Source organism: Ipomoea nil, unplaced genomic scaffold (genome assembly GCF_001879475.1).
Source record: "Ipomoea nil cultivar Tokyo-kokei standard unplaced genomic scaffold, Asagao_1.1 scaffold3030, whole genome shotgun sequence".
Taxonomy (NCBI): Eukaryota; Viridiplantae; Streptophyta; class Magnoliopsida; order Solanales; family Convolvulaceae; genus Ipomoea; species Ipomoea nil.
The window spans coordinates 6456444-6474401 of record NW_017619458.1 but is presented as its reverse complement, the minus strand read 5'-3'; the positions used below and the strand labels follow the sequence as shown (position 1 = coordinate 6474401).

The 17958-nt window shown below is 36.0% G+C and overlaps 1 protein-coding gene across 1 annotated transcript; it reads left to right on the top strand.

Moving 5' to 3' along the window:
• The first annotated feature begins 3711 nt into the window (after nucleotides 1–3711).
• LOC109163590 lies at nucleotides 3712–5552 on the top strand. Its single transcript, XM_019312341.1, has 7 exons — nucleotides 3712–3864; nucleotides 3958–3962; nucleotides 4491–4608; nucleotides 4696–4700; nucleotides 4869–5001; nucleotides 5086–5361; nucleotides 5442–5552. Exons 1-7 carry the CDS (start codon nucleotides 3712–3714, stop codon nucleotides 5550–5552), a joined length of 801 nt encoding a protein of 266 aa, XP_019167886.1.
• Nucleotides 5553–17958: the final 12406 nt, after the last annotated feature.

Genomic DNA, 17958 nt, shown 5'->3' with positions numbered 1-17958 from the left:
ACTAGTAATTGACTAGTCAACCCAAAGTCAAATGTTGTACCTAAAGCTTTGTGAGTAGTTCCCTTTTTCCCTTACACATTTCATCTTAGTAAGGGTAAAAAAGACATTTCCTTGGCAATAGTCTTTCAAGCTAACCTAGGAAGACACATTTCATTTCTTCAAACACTCTCCAAGAGAAAAATCATAAGCTCTCTCTCTTCTCTCTAAAAGCTAGTTAGCTTTCTCTCCAAGCCACACCTAGGGCTACCAAGATCTTTCAGGTTTGCTTTCAAGATTCTACCTTTCATACTTTTGAGCATCTAGGAGGGTAAGATCTAAGTTCCTCTTGTGTTTTTAGTGTTTTCTAAGGTATCTTTTTATAAAGGTGAAATCTTTATGTTGTTTTGGTGTGTTCTTGAAGTGGGTGTGGAAAAGGAACCTCGTGGAGTGTTGTGAATGAAGGATAAGTCTTCAAGAGGTAACCCATGCTCTACAAAATCTATTTTGCTTACCTATATGATGATTTCTTGGATTCTACATGTGTTTTGCTATGAAATGTGAGTGTTAATGCATTGTCTTGTGAAAATACATATCTAGAGCTTGTTATTATGGTTCTTGTATGCCATTGCTTGGTTATTCCTTTGATTCAAGTCATTTTGTTGTATATGGTGAGATTTGACATGTTTTGGACTTGAATTTGAGCTTGGTGTTGAAAATCCCCGAAGGGATTATTTTGGTGTAAAGGAGTGTACCCGCGGGCGGAACGGCGGGTAGGCGTTCACCCGCCGCCCCACCCGCGGGGTACAGGTGGCTTGTGGGTGTGTACCCGCGGGCGGAACCACGGGTGGGTGTCTACCCGTGGGTCCACCCGCGGGGAACGTGATGTGGTTGTTGGGGGATTTGTTCCCCGTGATTCTTTTGACTCGGTATTTGGTCTTTTGACTTCCCGATGTTCTTTTGTGGAACTATTTGAGCGTCTTCTTGATGTTTCGTATGTCTAGAACTATATGGTAGGGATCCATGTAGGTTTTGGTGTCGTGATTCATGCTAAGTGTTCAACATTGTGATTCGTTGAACCGTGATGAGTCTTGTGTGTTCTTCGGAACTTCTTTCGGTTTACCCTTTTGATAAGCATGCTAGTTCGGTGTTTAAATGCTAGCATGTGTGTTGTTTGTACTTTCCTATTGCTGATGATGACTTGTGTTAATCATCGTTGTTGTTGGACTGTGATCCATTCCTTGATTGAGTATGGTTTCATATCTTCGTTGTGATCCGTTGATTGATTCCTATTGTGGTGTGGTGTGGGTGGCTGTACCTGGATTGCACGATTAGTGGTATGGGACACTAGTCACCAAGGTACGGCAGTGGTCCTCGTGGTGGCCATGACGCAATTATGGAGTTTGTGACCTTTGTGTAAGGTTCACGTATTTCTTGGGAGGCATGTGTTGCCGTGTGTGTTCGGTACCCTCGTGTACTATGAAATCGGTGGTTCTGTTGGAGACCTGTTGGAGAGGGGACGACGGTCCTCGGAGGGATAAGGTTAGACTTGGGGTACAGGGGTCCTGGAGGTAAAGGTTGGAACTAGATATAAGGTTGGGGCTAGCCATAAGGTTGGAACTGGGCATAAGGAAGGCATATCAATTCGTGATGGGTGATGTCACGAAGGCCTGTGTAGCCGTTGTTGTGTATTTCTTTATTTGCGACGTGTGATGTCACAAAGGCATGTGTTGCCAATGGTTGTGTCTTTACTCTCTCTTGTGTTATGCATGTCGGGTGTTAATCGACTGTGTGATGGTAGATTATGCCTTGAGTCGTTCTTTTGTGTCGTTGTACTTCTTGTGGTCTTGGGATGTGTTCCCGAATGCTTGTGGTGAGTGCATAGAGCCTTGTGTTGATTTCTGCTCTTGGTTTTGAACATATATATATATATATATATATATATATATATATATATATATATATATATATATATATATATATATATATATATATATATATATATATATATGGGTATTCAAATGAGGACAAGTATATTATAGAGGACTGTGAGGACAGATTTAGTGTGTGTCATTAGCCGGTATGTCGTGTGCATGGCCGAATGTAGTCGTGTGCCACAATTTGTATGCCGCGTGCTAGATTTGTTAATTTATAGAACCTGGGTTCGAAACCTGATGGTTACATTTATTCTTGTGTGCCATTATGTATTAAGTTGTGTGCCTGGTATTAATTTGTTGTGTGCCCATTATTTGTCCTCACAGTCCTCTATATATTGTTGTCCTCATTTGAACTCAACCCTATATATATATATATATATATATATATATATATATATATATATATATATATATATATAGTGAAAGGTTCCCGTGCGGTGAATGCTTCCCGTGCGAATGTGCGGTGGATTAATATGCGTGAGATTCGTACTCAATGTGCGTGAGTGTTGTGCTTAATGTGTCTGAGATTTGTACTTAATGTGCGTGAATGTGTAAAATGCAGCAGAAAATATTGATGTCAGCTTCTTTCCCATCCCTAGTAGCCATTTGCCCCCTCCCTGATGATGATGATGCAGAGGCGAGCTATGGTTGTTAAAAATTATGGGAATAATATAACAGAAATCCACACTTAGCTGCTGTGCAAATTTTACTGTGCGTGTGTCATTTATATAAACATTCAATTGCGCTGAAGGTAGCTGATAATCCAAAATACATGGCCAAATTGAAGGAAGGAGTAACAAGAAGCTTGGGCGTTAATGTGCGTGAGTTTCTGTTCTGCTTCCTTCTGAGCTCGTAATTCTGAAATACGCACGCACATTAAGCACAAATCTCACGCACATTAAACACAATACTCAGGCACATTAAGTACAAAACTCACGCATATTAACATGACGCACATTAAGTACAAATCTCAGGTACATTGAGTACAAATCTCATGCACATTAAGTATAAACCTCACGCACATTAATCCACCACACATCCGCACGGGAAGCAACAAACACCTGATCCCTTCCTCTATATATATATATATATATATATATATATATATATATATATAACTCTATAATAAAGCAAGAAGTTTTTGCCAAAACCTTTTCCTGCCCAATGAAAACGACACTGTAACACCCCTAAATTTCAAGATATTTAAAACCTATAAAATAAAAGCTAATCTCTTACTAATTCCCGACTTCTGTGTCTAGTTTATGCTCTGTTTGGGAATTAGTAAGAGATTAGCCTTTATTTTATAGGTTTTAAATATCTTGAAATTTAGGGGGTGTTACAGACACAGTTTTGTTAATATCAGATCAATGGTTGTTATTCAATGCCGTGTATAATTAAATTTCTCATTGTGATTCCGATTAGCCGATTTAAAAGTCAAAACTCTTCGTATTCTATACTAGATCAGATATAGTCAGACTACAGTACTGAGTAATAAGAAGTTCATTAACTGTAGAACTCTTGGTATTCTAAACGACATCATCATCATCAGATAATAAAAACATCAGTAAAGAGAGAATAGTTTTTTAAAAAAATTTAAACAGACAATACATGATATGAATTCTGCATTTACAACATTTTAATTTAATTTAATAATGAAATTTTGATTTCTCATATAGTGGCTGCTATTCATCAAGCTTTAAATCTTCGATCTCTATAAAAGGTAACTTCCGGCTGCCAAGCTTCCTTCCACAAATCATACTACTATCCTTGCCTTTCAAATCTCTTTTGCTTCAAGAACATGCCTTCAATGTTTATTGCTGTGAAAAATATAAAACCTGAACACCAACAAAGGGCAATCAGTGTTAGAGCTGTCCGGGTATATGAAGTTCCTAAGGTAAGGGGAGATGGACAGACAAGCAAGAGTATGGAAGTTTTGTTGCACAATGAAGAGGTACTCCTTTTTTTTTTAATGCCTAATATTTCTGCTATCTACCAAAATAATCTTATTTCAAATCCTACTCATTTCTGTGTTTGTTATTGTCAGGGAGAGTACATCCATGACATGATCCAAAAAAAAAGATGTGATCAAATATAGAGAAATACTAAAAGAGGGGAAACTGTTTGAAATTAAGAATTTTATGGCTGCCACAAATTACTACCTGTACAAGATTACACAACACCAGTATATGATAAAATTCAACTATAAAACACAAGTGAAGGAGATAAATTCTATAGGCTTTCCTTTGAAAATGTTTCGGTTGAAGAGTTTCCTTTCTTTAAAAGACCCTGCTGAAGTTAATGAAAAGGAACTGATTGGTACTATCTCTAAATTTTCTAATAGTTTTTATTTCTCACTAAACTGTACTGCTAACATCTTAGTCTATTTATTTCTAACTTTGTAGATGTTATCGGTCGTGTGGTTGAGATCTATAATCCTGTGGATAAGATTATATTTGGAAAGCCAACACGGCTTTTGACTTTCAAATTGCTGACAATGTGTAAGTTTTAACATAATTTACTTTGGTTCAATTACCTCAATTGGTGTATTTAGTTTTTAATGTTCTGATTTTATCACAGTGATAACACTCTAACCTGCACACTGTGGAATGAGCATGTATCTTCTATACTACCTTACTACAATAGTGATTCAAAGGAACCACTCATTGTAGTCATTCAATGCTGTCGGGCTAAGGTGGTTAGTGGTGAGTTTCTCTAAACTGTTTACTTTAATGTATATTACTGTGTTCATTTACCTATTATATCTATGCCTTTTTTTTTTAAGGTGAGGTGAGGATCACCAGCTCCTACGATGCTACAAAGCTTTGGTTCAATGAGTCTTTCCCTGAATTCCTATAGTTCAAGTCAAAGTAAGTAATCCTAATTTAATAAACCTAGAATGAATTAGTCAAATAAAAACTGCACTAATATGCTGTCCACTTGAATAATTTTTTGAAGGTTAAGATCAGAAAATACTCCCATGAGAAGTCTTAGTACTGGCACTCTTCACTCAAACTCAATGGGCATTAGTGATTTTAAAAATTCTTCTGTGATTGTTACTACCTGCTATGATCTTAATAAGATTCAAGAGGTTAAGTATCTGTTCATAATTAAATTACATCTTACTGAATCTATTTGTTTTAAACCTTAATCTATTTGTATACTGGATGGGGAGTATTATGTTGCTGCAGAGATTTTGGGTATAGATCTTGATGATGATTGGTACTACATATCATGCATGTCACCAGGTTGTAATAAGAAGCTTAAAGAAGAAGGAGGATCACTACTGTGTACTAAGTGTCACAAGCCATATACTCTGGGTACAGTCAGGTATAAAGTTGTGGTAATGGCTCTAGACAAGAGTGGAGATGTTCCACCCTTGCTTTGGGATAGAGAAGTTTCAGAACTGGTGGGGATCCCTGCATCTATTTTGTATGAAAAATACAAAGAGGTAAACTTTTTTATGCTGAAAATAATTTAAACAACAGTCCAATGATATTAACAATGGACTAATTCTAACTAATTTTGCAGGTTGATGTTGAAGTACCCCCAGAGTTAGAGGCAATTGTTGGAATGAAAATGATGTTTAAAATTGGTTTTAAGAAAGCTCTAAAGAGGGGAATGTTGGAAATTGGTGAATAAATTGATACACAAAATATATATATGTCCCAAAAAAATGGAATTTAATTTATAGAAAATTAATTCCAACCAATTTTGGTACGAAACCAAAATTACATATACATACAATATGTATATAAACCAAATAGTGATTTATTTTATCAAAATAATCCCACCACAACTAGTACGAACCTAGTACACGGGACTTAATTTCCACGAAATTAATCCCACCACAACTAGTACGAAACTAGTACAAGGATTTAATCTATCCGAGATTAATCCCACCACTTGGTCCGAAACTAAGAACAAGAAAACAAGATGCGGGTTTCTAACCTGAGGTTTTAACCCAACGAGAAGAAAGAAGAAGCAGAGGAAGCCCGAGTCGTGTGTACACACACTCTCCTTAAAACTGATTCGCCGCCTCCCGAGGGTGCTAGGATCGTTGTGGCGTCAGTCTCCCAGGATAAAACGGACTACGACTTTGGCGTTCGAGCAGTCCAACCCAAAGCCCGGCGAACTAGAACACAAGTTGAGCACTCCGATGTTTTATGGAATTATGTTGGCAAACAATTTTCTCTTTGAAACCAAGAAGAGTAGAGAGAAAAGCAATAGTTTTGGTTTTGTTTCAAAAAATGGCGTAAAACATTCTGCCAACATAACAAGATATATGTAGAGAGAGGGGAATTAAGTAGCATTATCATGGTCATTAACCAACATAAATCCAAGATTTAATAATTGGATAATAACGTTTGAAACGGTCATAATTATTATCGTAATAATTCCAACGGTCACGAACTTAATACGCGATTAATTCGTACCGACCATAACGACCCGTTTTAAAATATTTGAGTGACCGAGAAGTCCGTACAAACCCGAAAGGTTAACAAATTGGAACTGGAAACCACACCAGAGTGGTCTACACGCACCGAAATGGTGCAACACGAATCAATGCATATAGCATTGACTCATGCCAACTCATGTTGCTGAGCACGAAAGGAGCTCATACACGAAAGGAGCTCTATTTCCAAAAGCACGAACTGTGCTTAAATCCCAAATCATTAGTTAATTAAGCTTTCAAGCTTAATTACCCCTCTTAAGCTTAATCTTTCAAGCTTATAACGAATCAAGCTTGATAACCAAATTACGAATTGCTAAATTAATTAGCAATTTAGCTTAAGAGTTCGGCTTCTCTAAAATAGGTTCACTTTGAGAATCAATTTCTCATTCACCTATTACCCATTTTGAGCGTACATTATATCTAATTCTTCGTCTCACTACGAAGAACCCGAATCCACTTTGACCCGACCCAAATCGGAAGTGGACCCACATATATTTGTACCACAAAATAATCACTCAAAATGCCATTTTTAGCTAAAAATTCCAACAGTCCCCCACATGAATGAAAATTGATTTTCGGGACGAGGAAAAATCGACACGAATGTGCTCAACGGTCGATCCCTGCATAGCATAGGTAGGTGTTACCCTTTGAATCTTGCCTTGTGAAAATATGTTTACTCTACTGGCTGTATGGTAGAACTTGATGTCTTTGAACCAACTGCCGTTTGTGTAGACGATGACATATCCCACACAGGAACCGTCCAACCTTTGTTCTGTTCTCATGGGTGTGCCCGTTTTGGTCATGGGTCACTTTCCTGGTTCTGTGAGAGTTTCTAAAGAATTGAGCCCATCAATTCTCCTTTGAAGCCACCCCACTTCTCTCTAACATAGGTGATTCTTTATCGAGTATCCCGCATACTCATACATGTCAACCGACATTCGAATCATTAAAGCATCAACATGCTAGCCTCGTGCGGGAGTCACTGTTCTAACGAGGAATGGTAGGGAGTCCAAGACCCCCACAGTGACACGCTTCGTTCCATAATTTAGTTGTCCCATTGAACCTAGGTGCCAGCTAAGTTGGGTGTCCACTATAGAACTTTTATTCCATGGGCTTCAAACCCATTCCTCGTGCCAACTTCTCAACAACATCTTTGCTCAACCCTTTGGTTAGCGGATCCGCTATATTATCCTTTGACTTCACATGGTCAACAGAGACAACACCCGTTGTGCGTAGTTGTTTAATGGTATTATGTCTTCGACGTATATGTCTAGACTTACCATTATACATATAACTTTGCACTCTCCCAATTGTTGCTTGATTATCACAATGCACACTAATTGGAGGTACAGGTCTATCCCAACAAGGAATATCCTCCACAAAATGGCGTCATCATTCAGCCTCTTCACAACATTTGTCTAAGGCTATCAGCTCAGATTCCATCGTGGATCTAGCTATCAAGGTTTGTTTCGAGGATTTCCAAGAAACGGCTGCACCGGCTAACGTAAACACGTAGCCACTCGTGGACTTAGAGTCCTTCATATCCGATATCCAGTTAGCGTCGCTATACCCTTCAAGTACAGCAGGATATCGTGTATAGTGCAGTCCCCAGTCACGAGTATACCTCAAGTATCTCATAACTCTCACTATTGCCTTCCAGTGCGCATCACTGGGGTTACTCGTATATCTACTGAGTTTTCTAACCGCAAAGGCAATATCAGGCCTGGTACAACTCATTAGATACATCAAACTTCCAATAATCCTAGCGTATTCTTCTTGAGAGATATACTTTCCGCGATTTTTGGACAGATGAACATTAGTATCTAATGGAGTCCTAGCCACTTGATAATCATCCTTGTTAAACTTCGAAAGGATTTTATCAACATAATGAGATTGGCTTAACACGATACCATCAGGTCTTCTCACGATTCTAATCCTAAGGATTAAATCTGCCAAACCCATATCCTTCATGTCAAATCTCGAATTTAACATGTCCTTGGTAGATTTGATCATTTGATCGTTACTACTCACGATGAGTATATCATCCACATATAAACAAAGAATGACATAACCGTCTATCGTTTTCTTAACGTAGACACACTTGTCACTTTCGTTTATATTGAACCCATTGGTTAACATCGCATGGTCAAACTTCTCGTGCCACTGCTTAGGCGCTTGTTTTAAACCATATAACGATTTAACCAATTTACAGACTTTCTTTTCTTGGCCCGGAATCGCAAAACCCTAAGGTTGTTCCATATAGATTTCTTCATCTAACTCGCCATTCAAGAAAGCTGTTTTCACATCCATTTGATGAACTTCCAAATTCCGCAGTGCGGCTATGGCAAGTATCATCCTTATGGAATTTATTCTCGTTACGGGAGAATACGTGTCGAAGTAATCAAGGCCCTCGTGTTGCCTGTAACCCTTAATTACAAGTCTAGCCTTATACTTCTCAATGGAACCATTAGGTTTCAACTTCCATCTAAAGACCTACTTGGATCCCAAGGGCTTACTACCCGGAGGAAGATCAACCAGTTCCCAAGTGTGATTCTGTAGGATAGAATCCACTTCACTCTTTATAGCCTCTTTCCACATTGGTCCTTCCGTAGAAGTCACAGCTTCTACATACGTTTGAGGCTCTTTTTCTAACAAACATGTCAGAAAATTAGGTTCATTTTCTAGTAAACAATTTAGAATATGCGTATCACATTCTAACATGTACGTCAGAAAATCTGGACTAAAGGATTTTTCAATCCTAGCTCGCTTGCTACGTCTAGCTTCGAGCTCGGGTTCTATTTCAGACCCACCACTGCCGTTATCCACAGCCTCGTCGAATGTTTGTTTCGACGTACTAGGTCCCTCACTGGACCTACACGGAAATACATCTTCAAAGAACGATGCATTCCTTGATTCAATTATCGTGTTCTTATGTACGTCCGGATTATGGGACTCGTGTACTAAGAACCGATACGCACTACTGTTATGTGCATAGCCAATAAAGATACACCGTCTTAGGTCCTATCTTTATTTTCTTAGGTGTTGGCACCAAAACTTTGGCAAGACACCCCCACACTTTCAGGTACTGGTAGGAAGGTTTCCTACCGTTCCACAGCTCATAAGGAGTCTTATCGAGCTTCTTGCGGGGAACCTTATTTAAAAGGTATTTACTTGTAAAAATCGCCTCACCCCACATACTTTGAGGTATGCCCAAACTTGTCAACATCGCATTCATCATCTCTTTCAATGTGCGATTTTTCCGTTCAGCAACACCATTCGATTGAGGTGCGTAAGGTACCATACGCTCGTGTATGATACCTACACATACACAGAAGTCACTAATAGGTGCTTCGTACTCACCACCTCGATCGCTTCTAACCTTCTTAATCCTCCGATTAAGTTGGTTTTCCACTTCATTCTTATAAAGAATGAATTTATCAACGGCTTCATCTTTGCTCTTAAGCAAAAACACATAGCAGTATCGTGTGCTATCATCGATAAACGTGATAAAATATTTATTACCACCGCGCGATTGTATTGATCTAAAATCACATACATCGCTATGAACCAACTCAAGTGGTTCTGTTTTCCTTTCAATCGATTTAAAAGGAATTTTCGTTTGTTTTGCCTCAACACAAATCTCACATTTGTGCTTATCAACTTGAAATGCAGGAATATGGTCCAAGTTAATTAATCTACGTATAGAATTAAAATTAACATGACCCAGTCTACCGTACCACAAACACGAAGACTCAAGTAAGTAGGTTGAATTAATAACACTTTTATTAATCGCGGTTATTGCATCAAGCTTAAAAAGCCCATCTAGCACATAACCCTTGCCTACGTACATTCCTGATTTCGACAAAATAACTTTATCTGACTCAAACACTAAGCGGAAGCCATTCTTGTTCAACAATGAACCAGAAACTAAGTTCTTTCGTAGCTCCGGTACGTACAAGACGTTGTTCAGAGTCAGCTCTTTCCCAGAGGTCATTCTGAGAATTACTTTGCCCATTCCTACCACAGTAGACTGAGCAGAGTTTCCCATCCATACTTTCCCACAATTAGTCGTCTCGAAGGTAGTAAACAACTTACGGTTGGAACACATATGTCGGGTCGCACCCGTATCAATGAACCATTCCGTTTGGTTCGAACCAACCAGGTTTACCTCGGTCACCATTGCCGAGAGGATGATTTCGGACTCATTCTGATTGAGCCGCACCACGTTAGATTCCGAATAATCATTCTTCCTCCTAAGTGCTTTACAATCAGTCCACTTGTGACCCATAATGCCACAATTGAAGCATTTTCGGTAGAATTGCTTCTTGAAGTCCTTTCTGCCCAAAGGCAACAAATGGATACTAGGTTCCACTTGAAAGGCTTCACTCACGATCGTTCCTTCGTCAACTTGACTTAGGACGATCCCGGAATCCGCCATCTTGTATACAAGTAATCGGCTAACGACAAACATTTTTGCCATAGCGTCATCACTATTATACTTTAGGTCCAAACATTCCCACAACGAGTCACATAAACCATTCAAAACATAGTTTAGATATAGGAAAACCAAATATTTCCAAATCCTCACTATGCTAACGGTTTGAGCGTTACACTCATGTTCCTTTCCACTAGGAACCATCTCGGTCAAGAACCATGACATGCTGAGAATCATTAGGTTGTACAACATTTTAAGTTGCAACCCTTCGAAATTCAATATCTTGAATTTCCATGGTCTTTCGACCAATCCACAAGGTACCGTCCCATGTACCTTCATCGTAGGGATATACCCTTTGATGCCACCACCGGTCTCCGAACCAAAGTTCACCGGGGTTTAGGAAAATGCAACTACGTTGCCGATCCAACCAATTGAATGTGCACCACGAGCAACATTCACGGTTCCACCACTCATGGAATCCATCGATTTAATCACCAAAAATTAATCGGTTTTAAGATTGTTGGAAATTGGTGAATAAATCGATACACAAAATATATATAAAATATATATATGTCCCAAAAAAATGGAATTTAATTTATAGAAAATTAATTCTAACCAATTTTGGTACAAAACCAAAATTACATATACATACAATATATATATATATAAACCAAATAGGGATTTATTTTATCAAAATAATCCCACCACAACTAGTACGAAACTAGTACACGGGACTTAATTTCCATGAAATTAATCCCACCACAACTAGTACGAAACTAGTACATGGATTTAATCTATCCGAGATTAATCCCACCACTTGGTCCGAAACCAAGGACAAAAAAACAAGATGCGGGTTTCTAACCTGAGGTTTTAACCCAACGAGAAGAAAGAAGAAGCAGAGGAAGCCCGAGTCGTGTGTACACACACTCTCCTTAAAACCGATTCGCCGCCTCCCGAGGGTGCTAGGATCGTTGTGGCGTCAGTCTCCCAGGATAAAACGGACTACGACTTTGGCGTTCGAGCACTCCAACCCAAAGCCCGGCGAACTAGAACACAAGTTGAGCACTCCGATGTTTTATGGAATTATGTTGGCAAACAATTTTCTCTTTGAAACCAAGAAGAGTAGAGAGAAAAGTAATAGTTTTGGTTTTGTTTCAAAAAATGGCGTAAAACATTCTGCCAACATAACCAACATAAATCCAAGATTTAATAATTGGATAATAACGTTTGAAACGGTCGTAATTATTATCGTAATAATTCCAACGGTCACGAACTTAATACGCGATTAATTCGTACCGACCACAACGACCCGTTTCAAAATTTTGAGTGACCGAGAAGTCCGTACAAACCCGAAAGGTTAACAAATTGGGACTGGAAACCACACTCGAGTGGTCTACACGCACCGAAACGGTGCAGCACGAATCAATGCATATAGCATTGACTCGTGCCAACTCATGTTGCCGAGCACGAAAGGAGCTCATTACACGAAAGGAGCTCATCACACAAAAGGAGCTTATTTCCAAAAGCACGAACTGTGCTTAAATCCCAAATCATTAGTTAATTAAGCTTTCAAGCTTAATTACCCCTCTTAAGCTTAATCTTTCAAGCTTATAACGAATCAAGCTTGATAACCAAATTACGAATTGCTAAATTAATTAGCAATTTAGCTTAAGAGTTCGGCTTCTGTAAAATAGGTTCACTTTGAGAATCAATTTCTCATTCACCTATTACCCATTTTAAGTGTACATTATATCTAATTCTTCGTCTCACTACGAAGAACCCGAATCCACTTTGACCCGACCCAAATCGGAAGTGGACCCACATATATTTGTACCACAAAATAATCACTCAAAATGCCATTTTTAGCTAAAAATTTCAACAGGGAATTAATTCTCCTTTCAATGTGTTGAGGTTGCAAAGGGAAGACCATTTGCTGAACACCTACAGGAATAAATTTGTGGAGCATCAAGAGCAGGGTTAATGATTGAGGAGGAAACAAACACTAATGGAAATTCTGAGGTAAGTAATTCTTATTAAAAGTATGAATAATTTATGTAATTTTTTTTTTAAAATATTAATGTAACTGAATGGGCAAGGAACGAACAAACAATGTTATGAAAGAAAGAAGACACCATAAGACAACATCACTGTCTTATGCATACTATGTACATGTAGTTTTGTAAAAATTAATTACATAAATAATAAACTTCTCATATTATAACTTTGTAACATGTACCTACCCCCAACTTATAAGTTCAATATAAGAAGAAAACAAATAAAAAAAAAATAAAGTGTAAAAACAAAGTACATCTAGCGTGAAAAATACATCTACCTAAGTAAGATAGATATGCTAGGTTTCAACTATCTCACATATGAAAACTATTTTTAAAATTAGGATACTAACCTTTCAAGACTTTTCAATCTCAATTTGTACCAGTCCAAATCAGATTATGTCCATGTTGATTTCCCTGTAAAAAATTAAATGTACAGAACACATTAGCCATCAAAATAAGTACAAAACCAATCTCTGTATGTAATGTAATTGAAAATATATTGCACTAAGATAATAAATCTACTCACCGTTACTACATAACATCAATTATTTCTGAAGAATACCCAGCAGAGATTGGCTATTAAAACTACATTATTGAAAACCTGTTTACACAATACAAGTTTAGATAAAAAGGACAAATGAAGTCATTGATAAAAAAAATATTGAATTAATATGTTAAGCTGTTGAAGTACATAATTATGAACAGATAAAGTCAACCAAATGTATGATGCCAATTTCAGAATTGGAAATGAATGTAACCCAACAAATTAAAATAAGCATTGCTCAGCAAATTTAAGAACTAAAGACAACCAAATGTTGCACAATACAATTAACTAAAACACATTGAATCTCATATAAATGATTTCAATTTTATATTGGTCCCGCAATCATGAACCAGCACTCAGTAACAAACTTAAGCTGTAAAGTCATCTTGTGTTGCATAACAATGTAAAATTGTAAACCAAAATATATAAAGAAAGTCTAACAAAGTCCATCAAATTAAGTACAAAACCAATCTCTTGAGCTAAAGTAATTGAATATATATTACACTAAGAGGTTAGTAAAAAGTTTCAGTTATATCAAGTTTTGTAATTTTGGAACATTCACAGAAGAACATTAGGTACTAAAGAAAACTGAATCTTCTAAAAAATCAGATTAAGTAAAAAAGTCTAATTTGCATACCAAAGCAATGCAATTTTATTGCTAATTAAATACAGCCAGTAGTCCACTACTGCCAATAGGATTAAGTAAAAAAGATTGCATCCCAAAGCAATTAATTTAGATTGCTTAGAAAAATTTTTCAAATTTAGTACACTGTGAATGAATAAATATTTACAATACTGATTACAAACTCAAGCAATAAATCCAACAAAAACTATGATGCAAAATTATGAGAATTGGAAGTGAATGCAACCCAACAAATTAAACTAAGCATTGCTCACCAAATTTAAGAACGAAAGACAACTTGATTTTGCACAATACAATTAACTAAAACACATTGAATCCCATATAAATGATTTAAAATTTATATTGATCCCACAATCAGGAACCAACACTCAGTAACAAACTTAAGTTGTAAAGTTATCTTAAGTTGCAGAACAATTTAAAACAAAGTCTAACAAAGAAAGAATCAAGTAAATAGATATATTTAGCACTAACATACATAAGACAGATACAAGAAATAACAGTGTTTTGAAGGAAAAGTGCCTAATTAGTTTGGACAACAATACATTTTATAATATTAAATAAAAGTGGTCAACAGCTATCATTACAGCTAAAAAACCCTTCAGTTCCACTGACAATCTCAAAACCAAAAAAAAATATAAATAGTATGCAATTAGCACATGTACTTACGACTATTCTACTCAATTCAAATAGGCTAAAACCAGTTTCAAAAATCTATAGCTCAGCCAAAGGAAGAATTGAATGATATTTTTTAATCTCTAACATTCCAGATTGCAATGAAGAAAATTACAAAGTCCACCATTATAGGCATCAAAAGGAAACAAAATGCAGAAAATAAAGGTAAATTCGTAAACTAATCTCTTAGACTTCATATCAGCCTTCGTTGTCTTCTACATGCTTGCTTAGGTATTATTGTCTGCTCTCCAATTCAATTTCTCAATTATTGCCCTCTCAAAAATAATGGAAAAAAAAAACATTAGAGGTTAGAAATTCTGTGAATAATATTAGTATTCGAGCATTTAGAACAGGGACATTAGCCATTAAACAAACATTAAGTTAGGGATTTCTAAATTAACACTATAAGGACATATATTTCTAACTGAAAATAAGGTTAATCATCAAATATCATAAAATTATGGAACTAGCATATATTAGCATTTCACAATCGGGAATGAAATATGTATAAATCTTAGAAATAAATATGCAGACCTTAGATCTCTGAAAATAAAAAGCAACACCTACTAAAAATCGAAGTGCATGCATATTTTTAAAAAACTCATAAGATTAAATCGAGAAAAGTAGAACTAATTTGAACAAGCTATGAGGTTTGGAGATGATGATTACAGTGAGACATAAAAAACCTTAAATTAAATGAACAAATTAAGATCATACTAACCTGTAAATATGAACTTAGCTTCGGTTTAGTAAGATTTTCACCTCAAACTGAGAGTCATAGCAGCGAGAATGTCCAGAAACGAAGGAGATTGAGATGAAGTCGTGATAGACGGAGGATAAGGATCTATACCCTTATTCCTAATATGTTCTATGTTGTAAGAGCAAGAGATGAAGCCGAGACAGAGAGAGAAGAATGGTCAACATCCATGCTTCCTCATGTGTTCTAGATTGTGAGAGAGAGAGGGGTAGAAAGAACAACAGAAATGAAATGGCTGAGATCTGTTGAGACAGAGAAAGGAGAATGGTCTAGACCCTTCGTCCTCGTCTCTTTATTTTCTAAAATAAATAAACAATATATATATATATATATATATATATATATATATATATATATTTATTTATTTATTTATTTTATTTATTTAATAGGGGTAGGATTACAATACAGTGCTTAGCATTACAATACAGTTCCATATATATTGTAATGCTAAGCACTGTATTGTAATCCTACCCCTATTAAATAAATAAATAAATATATATATATATATATATATATATATATATATATATATATATATATATTATGTTAATTTATATAATAAATATAGATAAATATTTAAATATATATTGAACTATAATGCTAGATGTTTTATATAATATATAAACTTTAACTATAACGATCTTTTATTACATGTACCTTAATTACAAAAATAATGTACTTTTAATATATTAAAAATGTTCCTGATATTCATGGTCAACACAATTGTGTGTACCATGGTCCACCAAATAATTTGTCTTATAATGTTGGCCTTATTTTTAGCAATTACAAATTTAGGTTGTACAATAGTCGAATTATTTAGGTTATGTGTACTATATTAATAATATCGTTACTTATGTTATTTTGTTTTAAATTATAATGCTATTTTGTATCTCACAGAGAATTTAGAGAATTCATCATCAACAAATAATGATGCTCAAGGTACAGATCCAAGTACTGAAAGTATTCGTAGAAGATTTTCTATTGGAGGGTGTTTTACTCAAAATATTACACCAATGAGTAACATCACTAACGGTAGAACTCCTACCATTTAGCGATATACATTTGTGTATTTAAATAGCCATATACTGTGAATTATTTCAAAATGTTTGTCAAATTATTTTATTGTATTACACTTTACTAATATATGTTTAATGCAAATTATTATGTATGTTTAATAAAGGTACTTGCAATATACACATAGGCTCAAACAATTCCAAGAATTTTATTTTAGGAGAGTTGCCAGAAACAATATCAACAATGCCGACATCTTGCTTAACTGGTAATTGAAGGTTCTAATATCTTATATGATTTTTAATATTATAAATTCAAAGTTAATTGTTTGTTATATTATTCGGTTGAATATAGGTTTTAGCGCACAAGAGAAAGTAGCCATGCGACAACCTTTACAGAACATAAGTAATGTTCTAAGTGGAAGCAACCAAAAAAACTTTAAAATGGTTCAGGCTATTCCTAAAGAGGATTATGTCGTAATTAGAGACTTGCTATCAGCGTTTGAAGAAGAATCTATCTGTTCACTGATCCAAACAGCAAATAATGGAACAACAGGTAATAATTGTAATTGTGTTATGTCACAATGAATGCTATCATATTAATTGTCCAACAGCTACCCTCATTCGTACTAAGATTAGCTACAGTAAATTCAGATTTGGATTTACCTATTGAGGCTCAACGTGTGGGCTCCTATATTGCCAAAACAAGTGCAATGTCACATGGTACGAATTGTAATTTATTATGGAACCGTGCAACTCTCTCTTTATATAGTTCCTATTATAATAAATTGTTACAAGCATTATAGTTATGCAATAATTTGGTGTTAGAGAAATTTAGATTACGTATAAATGAATGCTCTAAAACATTTTGTAATTTAGGTTGCCACAATATGACACCAGCCACTACGGTCACTCCACGATTGCTTGATAATGTGGAGGATGGACGTCTACATTGCGATATTTCAACATCCTCTACATTTACACATGGTATGTATTACCATTTCATACTTAATATCGTTGCACGCAATATATTGACACCTATTAAAACATGCTTTTAATGCAGATGAGTACTGTGATTTTTGTAATGCAACAAATCATTGTGACCATTGTGGGGCGTTGTTTTGGTTCGAGGAGAGACAAAAAAAAAATTCCACAAAAGGGTCTCCAATGTTTTCACTTTTCACTTTGCTGCAACAATGGGAAGATTAATTTGCCAGCGCTACCATTGCCACCAAAAGGTATATACGATCTATTTTTCGGCAATGATGAATTATCAAGAAAATTCCTACAAAACATCAGGACGTACAACAACATGTTCTGCTTCACATCAATGGGTGGTAAAATAGACACCAACGTGAACAAGGGAGGCGGACCTCCTATTTTCCGATTAAGTGGACAAAATTATCATCTGATGGGAAGTCTACTTCCAGAAGAAGGAAAACCACCACATTTTGCACAGTTGTACATATACAACACA

What these genes read in the sequence shown, in the direction of transcription:
- LOC109163590 (XM_019312341.1), top strand. Translation starts at nt 3,712, where the DNA reads ATGCCTTCAATGTTTATTGCTGTGAAAAATATAAAACCTGAACACCAA. An exon ending in ATCTTAATAAGATTCAAGAG is followed by an intron (nt 5,002 to 5,085) that starts GTTAAGTATCTG and finishes CTGGATGGGGAG; the next exon opens with TATTATGTTGCTGCAGAGAT. An exon ending in TGTATGAAAAATACAAAGAG is followed by an intron (nt 5,362 to 5,441) that starts GTAAACTTTTTT and finishes CTAATTTTGCAG; the next exon opens with GTTGATGTTGAAGTACCCCC.